General features: G+C 38.4%; 1 protein-coding gene across 1 annotated transcript in view; it reads left to right on the top strand.

Annotated features, from left to right (window-relative positions):
- LOC149104515 (pancreatic secretory granule membrane major glycoprotein GP2-like) overlaps nt 1-11812 on the top strand; it is a 290181-nt gene extending 278369 nt beyond the window's left edge. The window contains exon 2 of the mRNA XM_089271037.1: nt 9518-11812. Within this exon, the coding sequence (XP_089127163.1) occupies nt 9646-9879 (234 nt within the window). The 5' untranslated portion in view covers nt 9518-9645 and the 3' untranslated portion in view covers nt 9880-11812. The remainder of the gene's footprint in view (nt 1-9517) is intronic.
- Nucleotides 11813-20882: the final 9070 nt, after the last annotated feature.

Here is a 20882-nt window from a genome sequence, read left to right on the forward strand (position 1 = left end):
ACACAACTGTACAGGTAAGACCAATAATGTAATGTTCAAATAATTGATGATCACAAGTTATATGCTATTTGGTGGCACAGAATTTACTGGATCACCAGATTACTTACTATGAACTGTACTTATTTTATTTAGAAAGTATCCTGTAAAAAACTGCGCTGAAAGAAGTACTTATATTTAACAAAGGCCTTCAACTTTTGGCCTTTGGATTTTCTTTAGAATTTTTTCAGTGTCAATTCATTCATCCTTTTTTCAAAATTTTGGTTTGTCGTCTGTTTTTCCACGCCATTTGACATTACCAGAGATATTCAGGTCAAGCTAAATAGAGAGGTTCAGGTCAAATGGGTCATTTCCAAGTTGCACTAAAACGAGGCCTGGTACACAACCGTTCAGATGAAAACGAATTTAATTTGCAAGGGAAAGGGTCGGCACCAAGACTCCCTTTGGGAAAGAGGTAAAAGATCATTCTGACATGGCCTGTTGGGTCGTCTTTAACAAAATTCCTTTTTTCTTGTTTTCTTCGACAACATTGCAGAATTAGTATCATTTCACTATCATTATTATTTTGGACTAATTTTCCCACAACTTACGATTTTTTACCGACCTTCTGAGAAAATACTTCTTTTCTTTGGCCATCTTAGCTTAATAAGAAATAACATACAAACTCCGGTGACAAACATGGCAATAAAACGCCAAATTGACGGTATGGCAACGGGCTTTCCTTTAAGTCCTGTTTTGGCCAATATCTTTATGTGCCATTTTTTGAAGAGGAAAGGGTTCTTAACAACAACGCTCGCCCTTCCATTCGGTCTCGATACGTTGACGATATTTTCACCTTGTTCGACAGTAAAACATAGCAACTCAGTTTCTACACTACTATAACTGTCGTCACGCAAATCTCAAATTTACCGTTGAATTTGAAGAGAACAGTACAATCCATTTCCTGGATATCCTCATCAAACGCCACAGTCATACTTTGTCAACATCTACTCGCCTAAAGAAGACCTTTACTTGCCTGTACACAAAATGTGACTCCTTCACACCTAGGAAATACAAAGTAAACCTCATCCGCCCGCTCACTTTTCGTTGTTTCCGCATCTGCCAATCACGTCACGTCAACTGGTCACAACTTAAAATGGGACCACTTTGAGATATTAGCAAAAGATCTGTCAGATACACATTCCAAGATAAAGGAGATTATACTAATTAGAGAGCTGAAACCTTCCCTGAATGACAATGTTAGCAGCGAAACACTTTGTCGTTATTAATTTGCACTTTTAATATGCAAAGTTTTCTCAGTTTCTGTCATTGTTATTGTTAATAACTTATCTAAAATTCAGTTGTTACTCCTATTCTAAACAGTCACTTCTGAAGATGTATGTCGAAACATACGAAACGCCAAGTTAAATGAATTTTGTTTTCCAACATGCGCTTTATTGTCATGTTTGTCACCGCAGTTTGTGTGTTATGTCTGAGAAAATAATTCTGAATTCCAAGTTAGTGGATCCAAGATGGCCGGCTAAATGAACGATGCTTCCAGCACAAATAAAGAAAGAGCGATGTCTGACTAAATAGCAAAAGAAACCCTTGACCATTAGCATAATCATAAAGCTAAACAGTATCATCATAACAGCATAAGTTCATTAGAATAACACAGAGGCCTATCAGATTAAAGCGTAGGGACAATCTGCAGTCCTTCCACCAGTGGTTCACTATCACTCTTCTGTTAAGCTTTGGGAGTTGACTGACTTGACTCGTGGCTCCCTGCCACGCCCATCTAGTAGTATGTCACGCCAGCATGTGTCGAAAGAAAACTTGAGATTTTATCAAATACGATTAGCATTACAACCAGACCGATTGCGTGTTGGACAACGCTAAATTACAATGTGCAACAGGCTTTTCCGGTTGAACTGTTTCCCCACCTGTCCACGGTCAATGCAATATGCGCGCCAACAGGTAATTGACTCAGCGGAGCTAAACTCAAAATTATGTAGCTTAGGGATCCCTGTGATACTTCGAGAATCATCTGGTGTTTCAGTGTTGGCGTTAAGAGCTGGAGACCACTTAGTCTTCCACGCCATACAGATATCCGAAATTTCCCGGAGTATCACCTCCCCCCTCCCCCCTCCCCGCCGGACTGTAGCTACAGCTAAGAGCCATTCAAGAACAAGAAATAATTGCTCCTGGATAGGACAGCTTTAAAAAGCGCATTTCAATCAACTGTCACTACTTTAAACTTGTAATCGGTTTATGTAAATCGCGAAATGTTGAACATTTGCGCAAGAGCAGTGAAAGCGTGACTGGGCTGCTCGTACGGTTGTGTGACAACTTTTACTAAGTCTCGAATATCAGCCCCGCAGCATGGTTGCCGATATAGTAAAAACAGATTCATGAGGCCCCTGATTCTTACAGCAGAAAGCTTGGGCTCTTTAAGACAATGTGGAGTGGTATTGAGGGGAATCGACGGCTTTTAGGTATGTTTTCTGTAACATTTTCTGATTAAATTAGTCGTATTAACATTTTGTTTATTTGTTTCGGCTCAGACCGTTTCACTTCTTGTTTCCAATTTATATAGGCGAAATTTGTTTGAAATTTGTTTGAAACTTGCCACTACACTTTTAAACTTACACTTTTGATGACCACGTTTGATTTTGTTGTTGCACCGGTGATACATTGCCGGATTAACCTCTCGACTTCTTGAACTTGAACGGAGATCGGCTGTTTACCAAATTAGGATAAAGGCGCGATTTTGATTTGCTTCAAAATATTTCAACTCGATTAATTCGCAGTCCTTTAACGTCCTTACTGCTAAACAGCATTCCAAGTTGGCCCATTATTGTGTCTTAACGAACTTAAAGCGTTTTGCTGAATCGCAAACATTAAGGTTCCAGGAAATCTCTTGCGTTTGTTATGACAACCATTCAGAGTGTTGTTTACATTAAGGAAATGCCCGCGATGACAAACTAGACATGACGGCGGACAGGAAATCAAACAAAGTTAACGCGCAATGTTCCGAAAGCGTCTAAAAACAGTTTTTATGTAGTGGACATTATGTTTCTACTGACAGCAGTGAATTGACGGGATTTTAATTAATGACAGGCTTTTACTTTCGCCGTTGAAATTGATTTGTCTCTTGTTCGTGTATAACTATTGTGTTATTTACGCCCAACACATTGACATAGATTTTCGTTTATCACAAAGGGAAATACTGCGAGTTCGAGCATGAAACTTGGCATGGTATATGTATAATAATGATATTTTAAGGCTGTAAAGTAAAATAATCGGAAAGTGAGGTAACAGATGCATTTTGATGCTGTTAAACATGACCTATGTTTTGCCGTTATTTTTCACACGCTTCATAGGTGTTTTTAAAATGATTCGGAAAACCACCATATCGACATCTCTGAGATTAGTTTAAAACGAGGAATAAATTAGAGTGGTTGTTCCACATTTGTGTGAAGTTTGAAGTCAATTGAAATTATTTTAAGACTTTAGCAGCGCCTCGTCCTCGCACCTTATTTTGGTCATTTTATTACACGAAAAACCGCACTTTGACCGCGCTTTCAATTTTTTGCGAATTTCTGAAAAATAAAAATTCTCTGGAACCTTTAAATATGATTTTTAGAATTAGGTCACCCAAGGGTATCTTTCGGCCAAATATGAGCGATTTGCTAAATAGGTCGTTGACCGGCGTTTCTCGACCTCACAGTCAGCCATTCTTAACATTTGTTGAGCAATTAACAAATGTTGCAGCTGCTGTTTAACAAATGTTGAGCAGTGTATCATGTGATGTTGAACGTTGAAACAGAAATGTGCCGTTCAACATGTTCAAAGTTGTTGAACGTTGTTAAAAGAAAATAGGGCTTGGCTCTAGTCCGTTCAAGAGGTTGCCGCTTGTTAAATGGCTTCAACTAATCGTTTTCGAGCTTGGGGTCACTTGCCTTCTTGGAAATATTAACATGGCGGCCGAAGAGTGGGAATCAGCCGAGTTCGAATGGAGTTTTGATGACACCAGTCAACTGATCGATCTGTGCGAGACTTTTCCGTGCATATACGATATAAGATCGAAGGATCACAAAAACCGTGACATGAGAGACCAAGCTCTGGTAGAGATTGCAGCAAAACTTGGAACAGCGAGTGAGTAAATCCTCGCTAGTTCAGGTGATAGTTTTCGTCTTTTTTGTCGACGCTTCATATTAACGGCGACAACGCTCGGAGCACAAAGCGACAGCAACATTTCCTTGTCAGCCATTTCAACTTCGCGCCAAAATGTGTAGTTGTTGCTGAACAAAAGTTGCATGAGTATTCAACAATTTGCAACAACGTTCAACAAGTCGCAACAATGTTCAACATTTGTTGATCAAAAATAGTTGAACGATGTTGAACCGTGTATCATTCGTTTTATTTGGAGTGGCGGGTGTGATGCATTTAGTATTCGTCAGCCAAACGTCCATGACGAGGGGGTCAGCAAGGAAGCCACGCCAGGCATGTAGCCAAGGAAGCAGACCAAGAAGAGATTATGGATGTTAGTTATTTTAGTCTTTCTCGTAAACTGTTAAATGTTCCCTTCAAAGCTCACAATCAATGTGACCCAGTTTACAAGTCCCATAAACCTGAAGAAACCATGGTTTTTTTAAATAGCATTTGCATTAATGACAAGTTATGAATCCCGTTCAAAATAGCGCTGGCTCCAGACTCATATCTCTATTTTTTGTTTTGTTTTGCTTTGTTTTGTTTTGTTTTGTTTTGTTTTTCACATTTTTATTGCTTTCGCGCACACACACACACACACAAAAAAAACTTAATAAACACATGACTTTCATTAAAACTATCCTACTATTATTATTGTTATTTAAAGAAACATTCGTACAGGACTAAACTTACATTACATTACTCTACTTACATTACTCAACATCTCTCTACTTATTGTATCACTGTACTTATTGGATTAATCACTAGCAGTCTCTAGTACTTATCTTTACTTATACTAACGGTCACTTACTAAACAGTCACTTAGAGCGTTACTTGCAATTACGTTGTTAACGGCACTTACTAACAGTCACTTACAGCGTTACTAGTACTTACATTACATTGCTAAACAAAACATGACTTACATTACAGTACAAAGCTCACAATTTACTAATTGAGCTTACTTGCCTACTGAAAATTACTTGAAGCAGTCTACAAAACGACACCTTAGTTACTTACTACTAACACTACAAAGTAGATTTAGAGACAGTGCTGGTAGAAAAAAAGATAAGATTTTGGGCTTTTGATTTAGTGTGTCTGTTTCAATTGTATTAACAATAATTTAGTAATACACAGACAAGTAAAAACGAACGATATAATCTCCCGACGTTTCGGCGACCTCATGACGCCATTATCAAGGGTACAAATGAGAATTAAATTAACAAATGCGAGTTCAAGAGTTATAACTAATTTACATAGCGGAGGTGGCTACACAAATACTTTAGAACGGATAGAATCCGTTTGCACGTTCAAACTTTGAAACAGCTGAGGAGGTCCTCAGGGACAGCACACGCGTGGTCGTTCTCATAGTGTTTGCGTACTGAAAATGACATGCTTTTATGGCCATCCACGCGGGCATATAAATGCCCGCGCGTGTAGCCAACATAGCTCCCTGTATCACACAGGTTACATTTAAACTGGTACACTACGCACTGTTGATTAACCAGCTGCGGTTTGGTCTCACATTCTTGAAGGTCTTGGCCAATTTTCCGACTGACAAATACGGGCTGGATTGTGGCTTGGAGCTTAATGCTGAGGTCTTTCAACTGCGTCTTAACAATGTTAGCAGAGTCTTGGTCCTTGAAAGGTATGACTACTCGGGTCACATCATTTCCCGCCAATTTTCCCGAAGCCTGCAATGGCTGCTGGTCAGCAACTCTCGAGTTGACAAAGGTATTAATGGTGGAGTTGATAAGGTGATGAGGGTAGTCCAGACGTGAGAATAAAGAATTCAAGCGCTCACACTCCTCTCAAGAAATGCATGAACAAATTCGATTGTCTTGTCAACGAGATGCTTTACATCAAACAATTAACACCGAGTTTGAACGTGCAAACGGATTCTATACGTTCTAAAGTATTTGTGTAGCCACCTCCGCTATGTAAATTAGTTAAAACTCTTGAACTCGCATTTGTTAATTTAATTCTCATTTGTACCCTTGATAATGGCGTCATGAGGTCGCCGAAACGTCGGGAGATTATATCGTTCGGTTTTACTTGTCTGTTTCAATTGGCTAGTTAAATTAGAAAAAAGCTTCGCAAGAAAATCTGTGACCTAAGGAAGAGCGCATTTCTCCATTTGCCATTCTAAAACAATTACTCTAAAACAATACATTTACGCCTGTTAATGTTTTGACAAGACATTAAGTTAGTCTGATCTGACAATCCAACGGATGATACAAAACGCATACATGATGACCAATGATCTATTTTGAACTTATTTGTACCTTTTACTTGCTCTGGAATGGAAATTTCTGTGAGCAAATTCACCCGGTGTTTGATAGATAAATCTGTATTGAACGATCACCTAATCGTTTGGCAGGCCTACTATTAGATGCATACATGCATGAACTTATAGTATTACTCCACGTCTGAAACAAAGCACACGCATGCGAAACTCCGCCAGTTATGCAGCCTTAGGGAAAATTTTGAAAATTGGCTTCTCATCGATAAGATCTGGGTACTGTCTTTAACCGGTTGACACTATCCTGATTTTGACAACGCTAGGTAAGAATTATGTTATTGTGGCTGAAAGTCCGTCCATGACACTCGAGCTCGTTTCGACGGCTTTTCCTCTTCTGGGGGAAAATCCCTTGGAACGAGGTTGCATGCCCGATACAGAATGCTTGTTTAACGCGCCCATGTCACTTGGATGCGAATTGGACGGGAACTAAGATATGTGTATTCCTACGGTGGATAAATATAACATTCACATCAGATTTTCTCGTGTCAGATATCGACGAATGTGCTGAACAGGTCGACTCATGTGACGCTGTTGCCAAGTCTGAGTGCAAGAATACGGATGGATCGTACAACTGCCAATGCAAAGATGGATTTGTAAAGAACGGTCTTAACTGTGAAGGTAGAGAATAATTTTTAAAATAATATTGGTAATCCACGTTACTTAAAATTAGCTTCAGGGAGCTGTAACAAGCTATTATCCACTACATTATTTACAAAACAAATCCCTGGTTGTATACCTGACTCTGTGAATCGAGTCGAACCGAAACTAAATTATTTCATAATCGAAATTCTCTTAAGAGAATTATTTTCCATGAAATTAAGCCAACTAAAGTAATGATGAAGCTTTTAATATATTATAGTAATTTTCAAGTCATGTAACTTTTTATTGGTTTGAAAATTGGTCAGAGCATTCAAACATAAAGCACTAGTTAAAAATCTTCCATTCTTTTTTGGAAGAAAGCTACGAATTACAAGACTTGAAACGCGCCCTAAATGAAAACATCGGTGGTGAAGAACTCTTTCTATATTAATTCACACCGGATTAGTTTCTTTTGTTCATTGTTGTCTAACTGGTTACCAATACCTCGCTTTAGTTTTGGTCCTTAAATCTTGTCATATTTTGTAACCGTCACTTCTGAAGATGTGTGTTGCAGCATTTTCAGCTTTCTAACTGGTCTTTACTGCAGTCTCTCTCTATACCATACGAAACCTGTTTGTTATGTTTCCAGCTACGAATTAGTTGTCTTCAAGCAATCAGCTTTAAGTAAGACATTCCACAATCGGGGTCCAGCAATATAAGCCTAAGTTTAACTTCCCATGAAAGTGAATAACAACTGAAACATGCTGTAAACGGACCGTACAAGAAACGCCTTAATACATATGTTATTGCGTGCTGTTATATTTGGGGGCGGGGCATAAGATCGTTGCACTTGCTGGTCTCGTAGTTAAGACCAATAAAAATTGAACTTTTCGGAATTCTACCCCCAATACGTAAAACAACTTGCAACGTATGCGACAATCGATATGATATTTATATAATGCTAACAATGCGAGAGCTATTTTACTTCAGAAACTGCATACATGTAAGAGTGAAATCATGCAAAGAAAGAAAATAATGAAAAAAGTGCAATTATGTACTGCACGAGATGAAAATATCGCCTAATAAATAGTAAAAGAAGTACGCACCGGCCTTACTTACATTGGAAGAGACGCGACCGAGATCCCAGAAATAAAAAAATAAAAAAAATAAACAAAACTTTCGCAATACAATGTTACTGTTTAAGCAAAGTTTTCAATCTTAATTTCTGAATTTTAATTTTTGGATATAATAATGACGCATAATATGTGTTAATGTTTTTTTTTCTGCTACAACGGCTTATATTGCCACTGTCATCTAATACGTCACGTAAATAGCATCGCCATATAACTATGACTCTGATTGACTCTAGATGTCTAGATGTCTCAACAACCTCGTTATCATTGCCCTTGCTTCTCGCGAGAAAGCACTGGGTACGAGTTGTGTCCTGCCTTACTGCCAATCATATCTTTGTGAGAGAGTTGCCAGTGAAAAACAGCTCAAAATTTGGTCGCAAATTAATCTCAGAAGACCCCCATGGAGCTGATAGCCAGAACTCGGATGTAAACCAACAATGAAACGGAAACTTTGGCATATTACATAAGTCTGCATAAGGGATTTGTGTGTACATTTTAAGTACAGTCGGCCAAACACTATTTGGGTGAAAATATTCGTTTCTATAATATTTCAGACGTCATTGAATTTGTGCGCCTCAGATTAAAAAAAAAAAAAAAACTCCCATAGGGAAACACTCTGTTGAGACAAAACCCTTATCCCGCTAGTAGTCAGTGGGAGTGATTTCGAGAGCTTTCTAATTTTGCTGAGGTCATGTGAAAACGAACTATATACAGATTGTGATTTATGAAGTGTGGTTGCATTTGTTATTTTATTCTTTTTTGGCTCTGAAAAAGTCTGATTTAACTTATCAAAAGGAAAGCAGAAGCCTGTGTGTATTAACTAAAGATAATTATAAACGTTTAATGATGTATTTTTTCTGATTTATTGATATCATTATATGACTGTTGCATAAGTCGAGATCCGTTGTGATTGGCTGATGGCAGGCCAATTTATCGTTATTTTTGATATGCACTGCAAAACAAATTTACTAATGCGCGCGTTCGTACCCATCTCAGTCATACTTTTAACGAGTAATCGTATAAAAAGCTCGAGCAAATAAGAATCGATTCACCATGATTGAAAATACTTTCAAATTGCACTGGCCTGAAAAGAGAATTTTCGAATATCTCTCGTAGTGTACGTCCTTTCGAATTTAAAATTGTAATCCTTTTCATACGATTACTCATGCTTATTATCTATATTTCTCTTTATTTCAACATTGTTGAAGGTATTTTTCTTTATTTCAACATTGTTGTTGTTTTTAGCACAAACAGTACTGTGTAAAAGTAATTCCAACGATAATTGTCGGTCATTTACGTATATTTATTTTTGCCTTAGCTGACGTATGTAAGAACTACCAAAATCTGACAGATGCAACAAGGAAATATGACTACGTAACAGTGAACCCCAATTGTGACCACAAACTCTATGGCTGGTATCGCTTCCAAGGAGCCGCAGGCACAAAAATGGTGACCACATGTCCACCGATTGACAGATGTGATGCAAACTTCCCTGCCTGGTTGAACGGATCTCATCCTACAGTGACTGAGGGTACAGTCAAAAGCAAAGTCTGCATTAAGACGTATGGAGGCTGTTGTGAAAAATTCTTCTCCATTCAAGTAAAGAACTGCAGCTCCTACTACATCTACAAGTTGGGTTACCTAGTGGATTGTCCCGTCCGTTACTGTAGCACTGACTAATCCAGTTAGAAATGACCTTAGTGTTAAACCTGATAATTTGACGGTTCTTTCGTGACGTTATTGCTATACGTTTGCTTCCGTTGATCTTCCCGATAAATAAGCAAATGGAGAAGAAAAAGAACATATAATTTACATACTGTATTATTATTTATTTGAAAACTAATGGTAACATTAGCTTAGGGGAAAATGCTGCTTTGCTTGACCTTTGCAGGCTCATGCAGTTCGACCTTCGCATGTCGTTCAACAAAGATTAGTGTTTGTGGTCGACTATTACAATTAATCAGGGTGTCGAATGGGTATGGTGAAAAATGTTTGGTGCCTTTGAAATTCCTTCTATCAATCAAGGCTCCTTGCAGAGTTTTTCTTTCTGTTTGATCTGAAATTTTGTTTTTGGTTTTTGAAGGGGGAAGTACTCTTTAGGATATTTTTTCTAAACTTTTTATTTTTCTTTATAAGCAAAGGTTTTGTAGAGCATGAACAAGTAAAAATTAGCGACAAGTAAGAACAGCGTTTCGGTGACATCGTGACACCATTCTTGTTGCAGTAAGCGACTCCACAGTCACTGATTGAGGTACTGTTGCGTGGTGCGGAAGTATATCATGTAGTGTGCCTGCGTGTAGTATCTCAACACTTGACGACATTCTAAAAGCTGTGCGATGTCAAGTTTGATGATATTCAGCTTGGGTCGATCTTTCTAGTCTCAAGCTGTCGGCCAACAAGGAGATCCCAAAACCAAATAGGAACAAGCATCAAACCACACGAAACTCCAGGCCTATTTCGAAGCCCGTTAATTTTATCTCTTTCCTCCGCTTTTTTATATCGTTGTTAAAAAGAACCTTATTTTTAGATACTTTTTGGTTTAAAAATGTAATCAAAAAAAGTACGCGTTTATCTCTAGACTTTATATTTTGTTGGATGATGGTCACTTTTCCGATTTAATCCGTTTCTTTAAACCAAGGGAACAGGCGAAACATTTAACGTGCAAAGAGAGGTCCAACGAGCATCACTTTGACTTAAAATGCTGCGATGTAATTTAGGACTGCTCCACATAATGATAACTTGTTGGCATTAGAAGGTGAATGATGTTTTCATACACCATACAGGTGTATGTGCTTGTTTGTTTCCTTGTTTTTGTGTCTCTTTCTTTACTTTCATGTTTGATTTAAGTTTTTGCGTCTCTGTTTGTTTTTTTACACTTTCCTTTGCTTTGTTTTTTTACGAAATTGTCTTATTTTCTTTTGATGTTTTATTGTCTACTTGTTAGTTTGCAGTCCTATACGTTTCCTCATTTCCTTTTTTTTTGTTTGTTTGGTTTAATTTATGTTGTTTTTATTTCGTGTAACCATGGTTACAAAGAGTTCTCTAAAAGAGGATTTTTGTCCCTCGCTCTATCATATATAAGGCTGCAATGCATGGTTGTTGTGCTATAGTATTAGAAATTCAAAAAAAAAAAAAAAAAATCAAGAAATACAAAGCGATTTAGCATAGTTTAAAAGTCGTATAGTATATATAGTACTATGTAGGAGTGGGTAGGGGATGAAAAGGTATCGTTCATTTTAGCTTTGGCTAAATTAGTAAGAGGATTGATTTCCTCACTTTTATGGAGTGCATGGTTCCAATGATTATTCAGTTCACCAATAAATGTGAATATACAGTAGTGTTTACTTCGGTGTAGTAGTTTATGTAAATAGCAAAGCATTTCTTTATTTTAAGCTGATTTCTTCACAGGTAGCTCAAACGAAGTAGGTGAGAGTCATCACTTTACGACCCTCACTCTTGTTATTTAAGAGTAAAAATGAAAATAATTAAAATTGTTATTGTAAAGTGCCATAGACAATTAGCAAAGTAAAGCGCACGAGGAATAAAAGATCTTATGCAAAATACTCCTGGCGCTTCAAAATGTACAACACTGATATTAAAATGCTACCTTAAACTTGGCTATGTTGTCTTATTGTAATATTTCCCAACTAAAGCTGAAATTAAGGGGTTTTTTATTAACAGATTAATATTCATATCCTAGGTATGGTATAACCTATTATGCCATGAAGATGACCGTACACAACTTGTTCACCAATAATCAGGAATTTGTGTGATACCATCTTTTAAACAGGGAGCTTTCTCTTCGATTGTTTTTAAGGTTTCGAGGCTTGTAAGCTACTTTGTATGACATTTGCCTCACCAAAAAAAAAAAAAAAAGAGAAAAAATTAACCTCAAATTATACCAGGGACCCTTGATATTCTGCTTTGGAACTACACGTATGTTGTGACTGATTTCTTAATAAAGACTTCTTCTACTAAGACTTCTACTATATATAATTATATAAATCCGTAGTACGAGTATCGTGAAGGTCCCAGATAAGGACATTATTTCTACTCCCAATTTCGATCAACAAGACAATGAAAAAGCAATCTCAGTAAGGGACGAAAGAAAGAATGAACAAAGGAATACATTGACACGAGTACGAAGACAATTGCAAGCTTGAGTACACTGAGACGCTGGTCTCTCTGAGTCCAGCTTCTGCAACAAGTCCGAAAGGTCCAGCTTGAGGTACTTAAATGGCTCTGCTGCCAACAAAAGAGCCGAATCTTACCATAAATTTGAACGTCACCTAACTGCAGATGAGTAAAGCTACAAGTTTGCATACAGGCAACCAACTGTTCAAGGTAAAATACATGCTAAAATTTGCAAGCTGCGTTTGCCTTAATTTTAATAATAATAATATATAATATATAAACACCTGTATTTCTAACACGACTTACAGTAGACAGAACATATAATTGCGGAACGTTTTGACGAATCTGATCGTATGCAACGACGTATAAAAAGGTTATGAGAATAAAGAGAATCGTCCAATGGGGGATATTCTTTTGATATATCACCAAAAACACAAATTAAACCGACATATTAAATGGTAGAAATTGTTGAGAATTATGTAAGGGAGCTTAAATGCTGTAAATAAAATAAAACGGTTGATGCTGTAACCATTCAGGATACAGCAGATTCAGGTTTCAGGTCAAGCAAATAAACATTTCAAGCTTGTGCTTCACTATATATGATTACAATTAATGCGAGTCCTCATTTATGCAGTCTGCCGCCGTGTGCGTCTTGATACCCTGCACCTTCCTCGGAATATTTTAAGCTTCCCATCGTTTAATGAGCCCTGTCATCCCCAGCCATCCGAGAGCCTGAAAAACAAAACGGACTTCATAACAAACGGAGCTCGAGGCTTGTAATGAGCTTCTCCGCAAGATGTGGCATGCTCATCAAAACAAAAGTTTTATTAAAAGCTTTTGTCGTTTTATTCTGCGCCAGTAGAGTAGTATGAACCCAGTACCAGGGTACTGTTTAATTATAAAAAGGCATCGACGTAACGGCCCTGCTTTGTGAAGTGTGGTGAAGCTAAAATTTCATAACTCTCTTGAAATTGGCCCAACGTGCAAACTCTTTTAACACACTTTTACTCAACCTTGCTATTCTCCTGAGTAGTTTTCATACATTTTCACATATAGCAGTTGGGAGAAAGTGCTTGCATATAAGGCATGCAGATATATGTCACTTTTACCGTAGTCATCTTCTTTAGTTAAACCCTCTTAGCCAGAATGCTTACTTAATAAGTATTTCAATCATGTGGATAAATTTGTGCTGATCGTTATTGAAACTTGAAGGTTTAACACTCTCGATAAAAACAAACATGTCACAACTCTTCGACTAGACAACAAAGCTGATCGATAATCTAACGATTAAGGATGGCCCGAGCTCTCAGTTTTCCAAACGTTTAATCATTTCGCTTTTCAAATTTTGCAACCTTTGGGAAAGAGAAAACTTCTCTACTGGAACGTACAGCTGTTTAATTTTTCTTCTGGATGTTAGCATTAAGTTTTGAGTAGACTTTCTTTCGATAATTTAAGTCCAATCTTACCAAAATATCGAACGTCACCAACATGCCTTGTGTAGCTGCGCCTACACTATGGAACGCGCTCCCAGCAAGCCTGCGCAGTATAGATTCTATTGATTCTATTTTAACTTTTAAATCTTAAAGCAGGTCTTTTTACGTCTTAAAACAATTTTTTTTTAAGTTAGATTTTAGCCTTTTGCGCTTAAATTACTTTGTTATTGTTAAATTTAGTTTATGTGCATATTTAGTATATTTTAATATTGTAATGCCTTTTGATCATGCATTGTATGCTAAAAAGCGCAATATAAATTAATAAATTATTATTTCTTCTTATTATTATTATCAAATAATAAATAAATATACATTTATATAGCGCCATTTTCCACTAATTGTCAATGGCGCTTTACAATACTTTAAAATTAAAATCCTAAGTTAAAAATCCTAAAATTAAAATCCTAATCCTTTAAAAACCTAAAATCCTAAATCCTAAAAGTTAAAATCCTACGAATTAAATACGCTATATAATACAATTAGACTACAAATAAAAAGTAAAAACTACAAATCAAATGCACGCTTAAAAAGATAAGTCTTAAGATTAGCCTTAAAAACTGCCTGTGATGATGAAAGTCTGATCTGGAGGGGTAGTTTGTTCCATAGCCTTGGTGCCGCCACGGAAAAAGCCCTTTCACCATACGTTTTAAGATTTGCTCTAGGCTCATCAAGCAACCTGTTGTTTGAAGATCTTAGTGTGCGACCAGAAATATGAAATCGAAGTAGGTCCCTAATGTAATCAGGGGCCAGTCCATTCAGAGCTTTGTAAGTTAACAACAATATTTTGAAAATAATCCTAAAATGAACTGGCAACCAATGTAAGCTCCTTAGTATTGGTGTGATGTGTTCCTGCCTTCTCGTCAAAGTAACAAGGCAAGCTGCTGAGTTCTGTACAAGCTGAAGTCTATTAATCAGATACTTTGGGAGACCGTACAGTAGGGCGTTACAATAGTCCAAACGCGATGTTATGTAAGCGTGAACAATAGTCGCAGTAGTACTCTCGGGTAGGTATCGCCTAATTTTAGCTATACTACGAACGCGGAAAAATGCGCTCTTGCAGGTTATTTTAACGTGTTCTTTGAAACCCAAACATTGATGGAATTCAACTCCTAAATTTCTGGCCTGTTTACTAGACTTGATTACTTCATCGCCAACTCGTATATAGTCCAGGGGTGGTCGTGGATGATATTTACAACTAATAACCAAAAGTTCAGTCTTATCCTGATTTAACTTAAGTTTGTAGCGCAGCCTCCAGTCCCCAATGTCCTTAACACATAATTCTGCTGCCATCTTTGAGCTTGATAGGTGATTAGAACAGTTGGGCGTAAACGACAAGTACAACTGTGTGTCATCTGCATAGAGATGAAACGGTATGCTATGCTTTCTGGCTATGTCACCCAGCGGACTTGTATAAAGGGAATACAACAAGGGTCCCAGCACAGAACCCTGTGGTACCCCGTGGGGTAAATTCTTCTTTGACGATTCAATTCCATTAACAGAAACAAACTGTTCGCGTGAGTGAAGGTACGAATGAAACCAATTAAGAACAGTGTTCCTAATACCAAAGCGATTCTGTAGTCTAGATAACAAAATCGAATGATCGACAGTATCAAACGCAGCCGATAAATCGAGCAATAGTAATATAACCGATCTGTTATTGTCAATAGCCTTCAAAATATCGTTTTGAACTCTCACAAGCGCGGTCTGTGTACTGTGATGAGATTTATATGCCGACTGAAATTCTTCTAATAAGCCTTCATTATCATTAAGGTGGTCCATTAATTGTGCTGCAACTGCTTTCTCCGTAACTTTGGATAGAAAATATAAATTCGAGACAGGGCGAAAGTTAGAAAATAGTTCATGATCAGCTCCACACTTTTTCAACAATTGCAACGGCTTCAACATGGCAACCTTGAATCTATCAGGTACTTGGCCACTTGTAAGAGACAAGTTAACTATACGAGTGATCACTGGAAGCAGATAATGACGGCACCTTTTGAACACTGAAGATGGAATTGGATCAAGTGTACAGGACTTTGAACACAGGTGATTCACAAAACCAGATACGACCTCCTCATTGACCAGTTTAAATTCACTTACCAACTGACCAGCTAGACAACTTTCAGACTCAGCATTGCATGAAGTAACTCGACCGTCATTCAGAGTTCCATCAACTTTGTCAAGATCATTGCGGACTTTAACAATTTTTTCACCAAAATATTCAACGAATGATTCGGACAGAGAACAGTTATTAGGCCCAGATGGATAACGCTGGACCGGACTGGAGTGCAGAAGCTTCTCTAAAAAGAAGTCCAGAGTTCCCTGAATTTTTCTGGATCACTGATGAATAAAATGTGTGCTTCGCGGAGGCAATCATGTCATTAACAACACTGTTCTGAAACACATACCGTTCTCTATCTGCAGGTAATCTTGTACGTCGCCAGTTACGTTGGAGCTTCCTCCTTATGTTCTTTTGAACACTAATGTCAGTTGAATACCAAGGCGCACAAGGACGAAGAACTACCTGACGGTTCCTTTCGGGGCATAATCATCAAGGGTGGACTTCAAGACCCGATGATAGGAATCAACTAACGAATCCAAATCACGCCGTGATTCATTAAACAAGGACGAGTTCTTGATAGTGTCATTGAATTCAGCATAATCAATCAAACGCAGCTTCCGGTGGCGAATAGTTTTTGTTGGAAATTGTGGTTTGTGCAATAATAAATGCATAAAAATAGCCTAATGATCAGAAATCAAAGGGTCATGAACCATAACATTGTCTATAAGTTTACACTGATTTCTAGTAATGATGAAATCCATCATATGACCACTTGTGTGAGTCGGCGTAGTCACCAATTGTTTCAGATCGAAAGACGCTATTAGGTCACAAAAATGCAATGCGTTGGCATCACGCAAAGAATTCACATGTAGATTAAAATCACCGACAATTAAAAGCTCGCCTGATGCTGTGGCCAATTCCTCAAGCAGGAGAGAAAATTCACGATAAAATGTTGGCAAAGGCACAGATGACGGTGGGCGGTAGATAATAGACCATTTTACAGCTGTCTGCTCAGTGACCTGGCCTTTGTATGGCAGCGAGGCTAGAGTTGACCTTGTTTTGATACAGACCTCACTGCTTTTGTTGTGTAAAACAAGTTGTTCTGATGCTAACTAGGTGCATTTACATGACAAAAGCAGTGAGGTCTGTATCAAAACAAGGTCAACTCTAGCCTCGCTGCCATACAAAGGCCAGGTCACTGAGCAGACAACTGTAAAATGGTCTATTATTATCCTGATCATCTTTGAGCTCTTGAAACGAACATCCAAGAATTCGAACGACTGGAAGGAAGTGTTCCACTCACTATTTTTGCATTTAATATCCAAACTTTCTTTGAAAAGCAAGCCGACATCACCACCTCTCGATTGCCGTGCTGAATGTGGATAAAATCATAACCAGTGGGACATAAATAACCAATCTCGACACAATCAATATTTCCAGGTCTGAGCCACGTCTCCGTCAAAGCAAGAAGATCAATATCCTTGTCAACAACAAAATCTTTCAGTACGCTAGGTTTATCCCTTATTGACCTGGAATTGAGCAAACAAAAGTTGATCGCGTGAGAATTAAGTATCCTGGGTGTTAGCAACTTGTGAGATCTGCACCTTCACGAGATTGTCACGATTAAGCAAAGATGCAAATTTCGAAAAACGATCATTTCGCTTTGAAACAACCGTCCTTATCAGGAGGGAGGGGGCGTCTCCAAGCAAAACATTGGTTGAATCATCACTGCCAGTGTGACGTCACGTTTGGCTTGGATGAAATTCAAAATGGCGCCCAATGGGTGAAGTACAAGAGGTTGATAAAAATGCGGCATTTCGCTCCGATATTCTGCCCCATTTTCTTAGGTTCATTAATATGTGGTTTATATTACATTGAGGAATATTTATTTGGTACTTTTTGGTGGCCAAAATATTCAAAAGGTAGATAATTTGATCGAGAACTTTCTGTTTTGAAGCCAATTTGTCGAGCAAAACTGTTAGCTGGTTGACCTTTCGAGGGCCACTGCATAGCGAAGCAGAGCCATTTTGACCCAAGAATAGGAGGTTCGACAGAGGGTATACTTGGCTTCTTGTATGTGGAATTTCAGTTCTTCAGTGCGCGTGGTTCGTCTCATCAATCCCTTCAAAGTGCAAAGAATGGCTGTGTGGAAAGAACAGCCTTGTTTCAGATAGCCAGATTAGGTAAGTTTTCACCTTTGTCGTACTACAGTTTACATTTAGAGCAATATCCGTAATTTGGTTAATAGTGATGGCTTGATTAGTAATTCGGTTCTATTTTATTTGAGAAAGAGGAGCCTTAATTTTCTTTTATATGCTAGGTCTGCCACAGGCGGCCCAAGCTCTCAATGTTATCCTTTTTTTTTTTCCTTTTTATGCGAACGTTCAGGCTAACGTGACATATGGCATGTACTATTACATAACGACCGAATTTGTCCACGCGAAACATGACTCACGCCTTGCAGCATATGGAGGTGTTGTTGAATTTATAAAGGTTTGTATGGGAATGCAACGGCTTTGCTTGAAAAGCCAATTATTCATACATTTTGTGAATAATTAAAATCTACTTACCCTGTTGCTGTGTTGTATTCTTTGTTGTTTGCCAGCTCCTCGGGCCGATCTAACGCGATTTCGGCGAGTTATCGTTCTGTGGGTTTCCACTACTAAAAGAAAGACAAGGCCGGACACTGATTTCCGGAGTGCCCGCCGCTCGGAGCGAATGAATCCAGTGAAAATAACCCTGCCGGCTCAATTCCTCCGTAGAGTCGAAGAAGAAATGTTGAAGTTCCATGTCAGTTCACTCGCTACGCGATTCCGTCCACAACGCCTTCGCAACGATACATTTATTTCGAGATTGCTTCGCTCGCAAACTCGAAAACAGCCGCGTCACAAAAGTTAGGACACTTTCGCGGTGTTGGGTAATTATAATTAGCCCGACCGGGGCTAGTCAGCAACGATTTGTCAACGGTCAAACCAAAATGCTCCCCGGGTACCCTCGTGCTTTAGTTGTCAAACCCATAAAGGGAGTGCCGGTTACCCGGGGAGCATTTTGGTTTGACCGTTGACAAATCGTTGCTGACTAGCCCCGGTCGGGCTAATTATAGTTACCCAACACCGCGAAAGTGTCCTAACTTTTGTGACGCGGCTGTTTTCGAGTTTGCGAGCGAAGCAATCTCGAAATAAATGTATCGTTGCGAAGGCGTTGTGGACGGAATCGCGTAGCGAGTGAACTGACATGGAACTTCAACATTTCTTCTTCGACTCTACGGAGGAATTGAGCCGGCAGGGTTATTTTCACTGGATTCATTCGCTCCGAGCGGCGGGCACTCCGGAAATCAGTGTCCGGCCTTGTCTTTCTTTTAGTAGTGGAAACCCACAGAACGATAACTCGCCGAAATCGCGTTAGATCGGCCCGAGGAGCTGGCAAACAACAAAGAATACAACACAGCAACAGGGTAAGTAGATTTTAATTATTCACAAAATGTATGAATAATTGGCTTTTCAAGCAAAGCCGTTGCATTCCCATACAAACCTTTATAAATTCAACAACACCTCCATATGCTGCAAGGCGTGAGTCATGTTTCGCGTGGACAAATTCGGTCGTTATGTAATAGTACATGCCATATGTCACGTTAGCCTGAACGTTCGCATAAAAAGGAAAAAAAAAAAGGATAACATTGAGAGCTTGGGCCGCCTGTGGGTCTGCAGCAAATATTATACCAAGAGACCATATTTTCTCTTGATTATACATAGTTGTGTTACATGAAAAACTCAGCTTAGTTCCTTGCCGGTGGCCTAATTGTGGCTAACTTTTCCGTGATTTTAGTTTGGAATTCGATATTTTAAAAATTGATAAATGTTGTTAATCCAATAGATCCATCAGAATCTATTGATTTGCAAGGTCACAATCAGCTAATAGTCCCCATTTGTTCATCTAAAAGTTGTAGCCCATTGAAAACAGCACATTGAAAAGAGCTAATAGGAATAAAACTTGTTAAAATTAAACAAAATGAATTAAATAGAATAAATGTCTGATTGTCTTTACAGCATTCCAGCATTCTAACACATGTTTTAGCATTTGCTGTCATTTATTTTGAGTGCTATCCTGCAATATCTATTTGGTGATGTTTAGTGGAGGGTTGTTTTTTAGTTGGAATATGATGAGAACTTAACGGGATGAAAAGACTACAATGCAGCCTTGAAATTCCTGGAGGCCTACGAAATAGGAGCCATTACAACATGGCAATGCAGGACAGTTGCAACATCATCAGCCTGTTCCAGGCTTTCGGTCTCTTTCTCTACCTGAACCCGCTCGGCCATTTTTTTCGATCATGCCCACTGACCGAGAACCAGGAACAGGCTACAGCATCATTCAAGATGTGACACTGTTCAGGAATAAGCCAAGTTATCAGGTTATGACAAAAGATAAATAAATCATACAGCAAAATTGATTTCACCATAACTGTAATTATTTAAATGCTATATATCTTTACACCAAAATTGTACACCAAAATGTAAGTGGCAAAAAGAAAACCAAAAACAGCTTACTCAGGCTAACTCTGATTTGAACTTTGTTGTGAATATGAAATTACAACACTGAACACCGCAATTGCAGTGGACAGCAATAAGTCAACAGTTGCAACGAGACAGGAAAAAAAGCCAACAAACCTTCACAACAAAAGCCAACAAAGCTGCTGTATGATTAAAGCCAACAAATTTCATCATACAGCGGGCACAATTAAAACACAAAAGGCAAACGAAGTTGAAACACAAAGAATTGCATTTAAAGGCCTGATAACTACCACCAAAAGTGCTCCAAAACAGACAAAAACCGATCACATCGCAGGGAAATTTTGGTGGAAATCAAGGAATAAACAACATCTCAACACTCAAACGGATTGATGAGAGGAACGGCTGGTTCAATCGACACAGAGATACACAGAGATACTCTGTTGTCCTTCAATGGCGTAATCTGAATAGGCTACTCGAAGCTCT

Source organism: Orbicella faveolata, unplaced genomic scaffold (genome assembly GCF_042242905.1).
Source record: "Orbicella faveolata isolate gen_17 unplaced genomic scaffold, um_ofav_v1 contig_34, whole genome shotgun sequence".
Lineage (NCBI taxonomy): Eukaryota > Metazoa > Cnidaria > Anthozoa > Scleractinia > Merulinidae > Orbicella > Orbicella faveolata.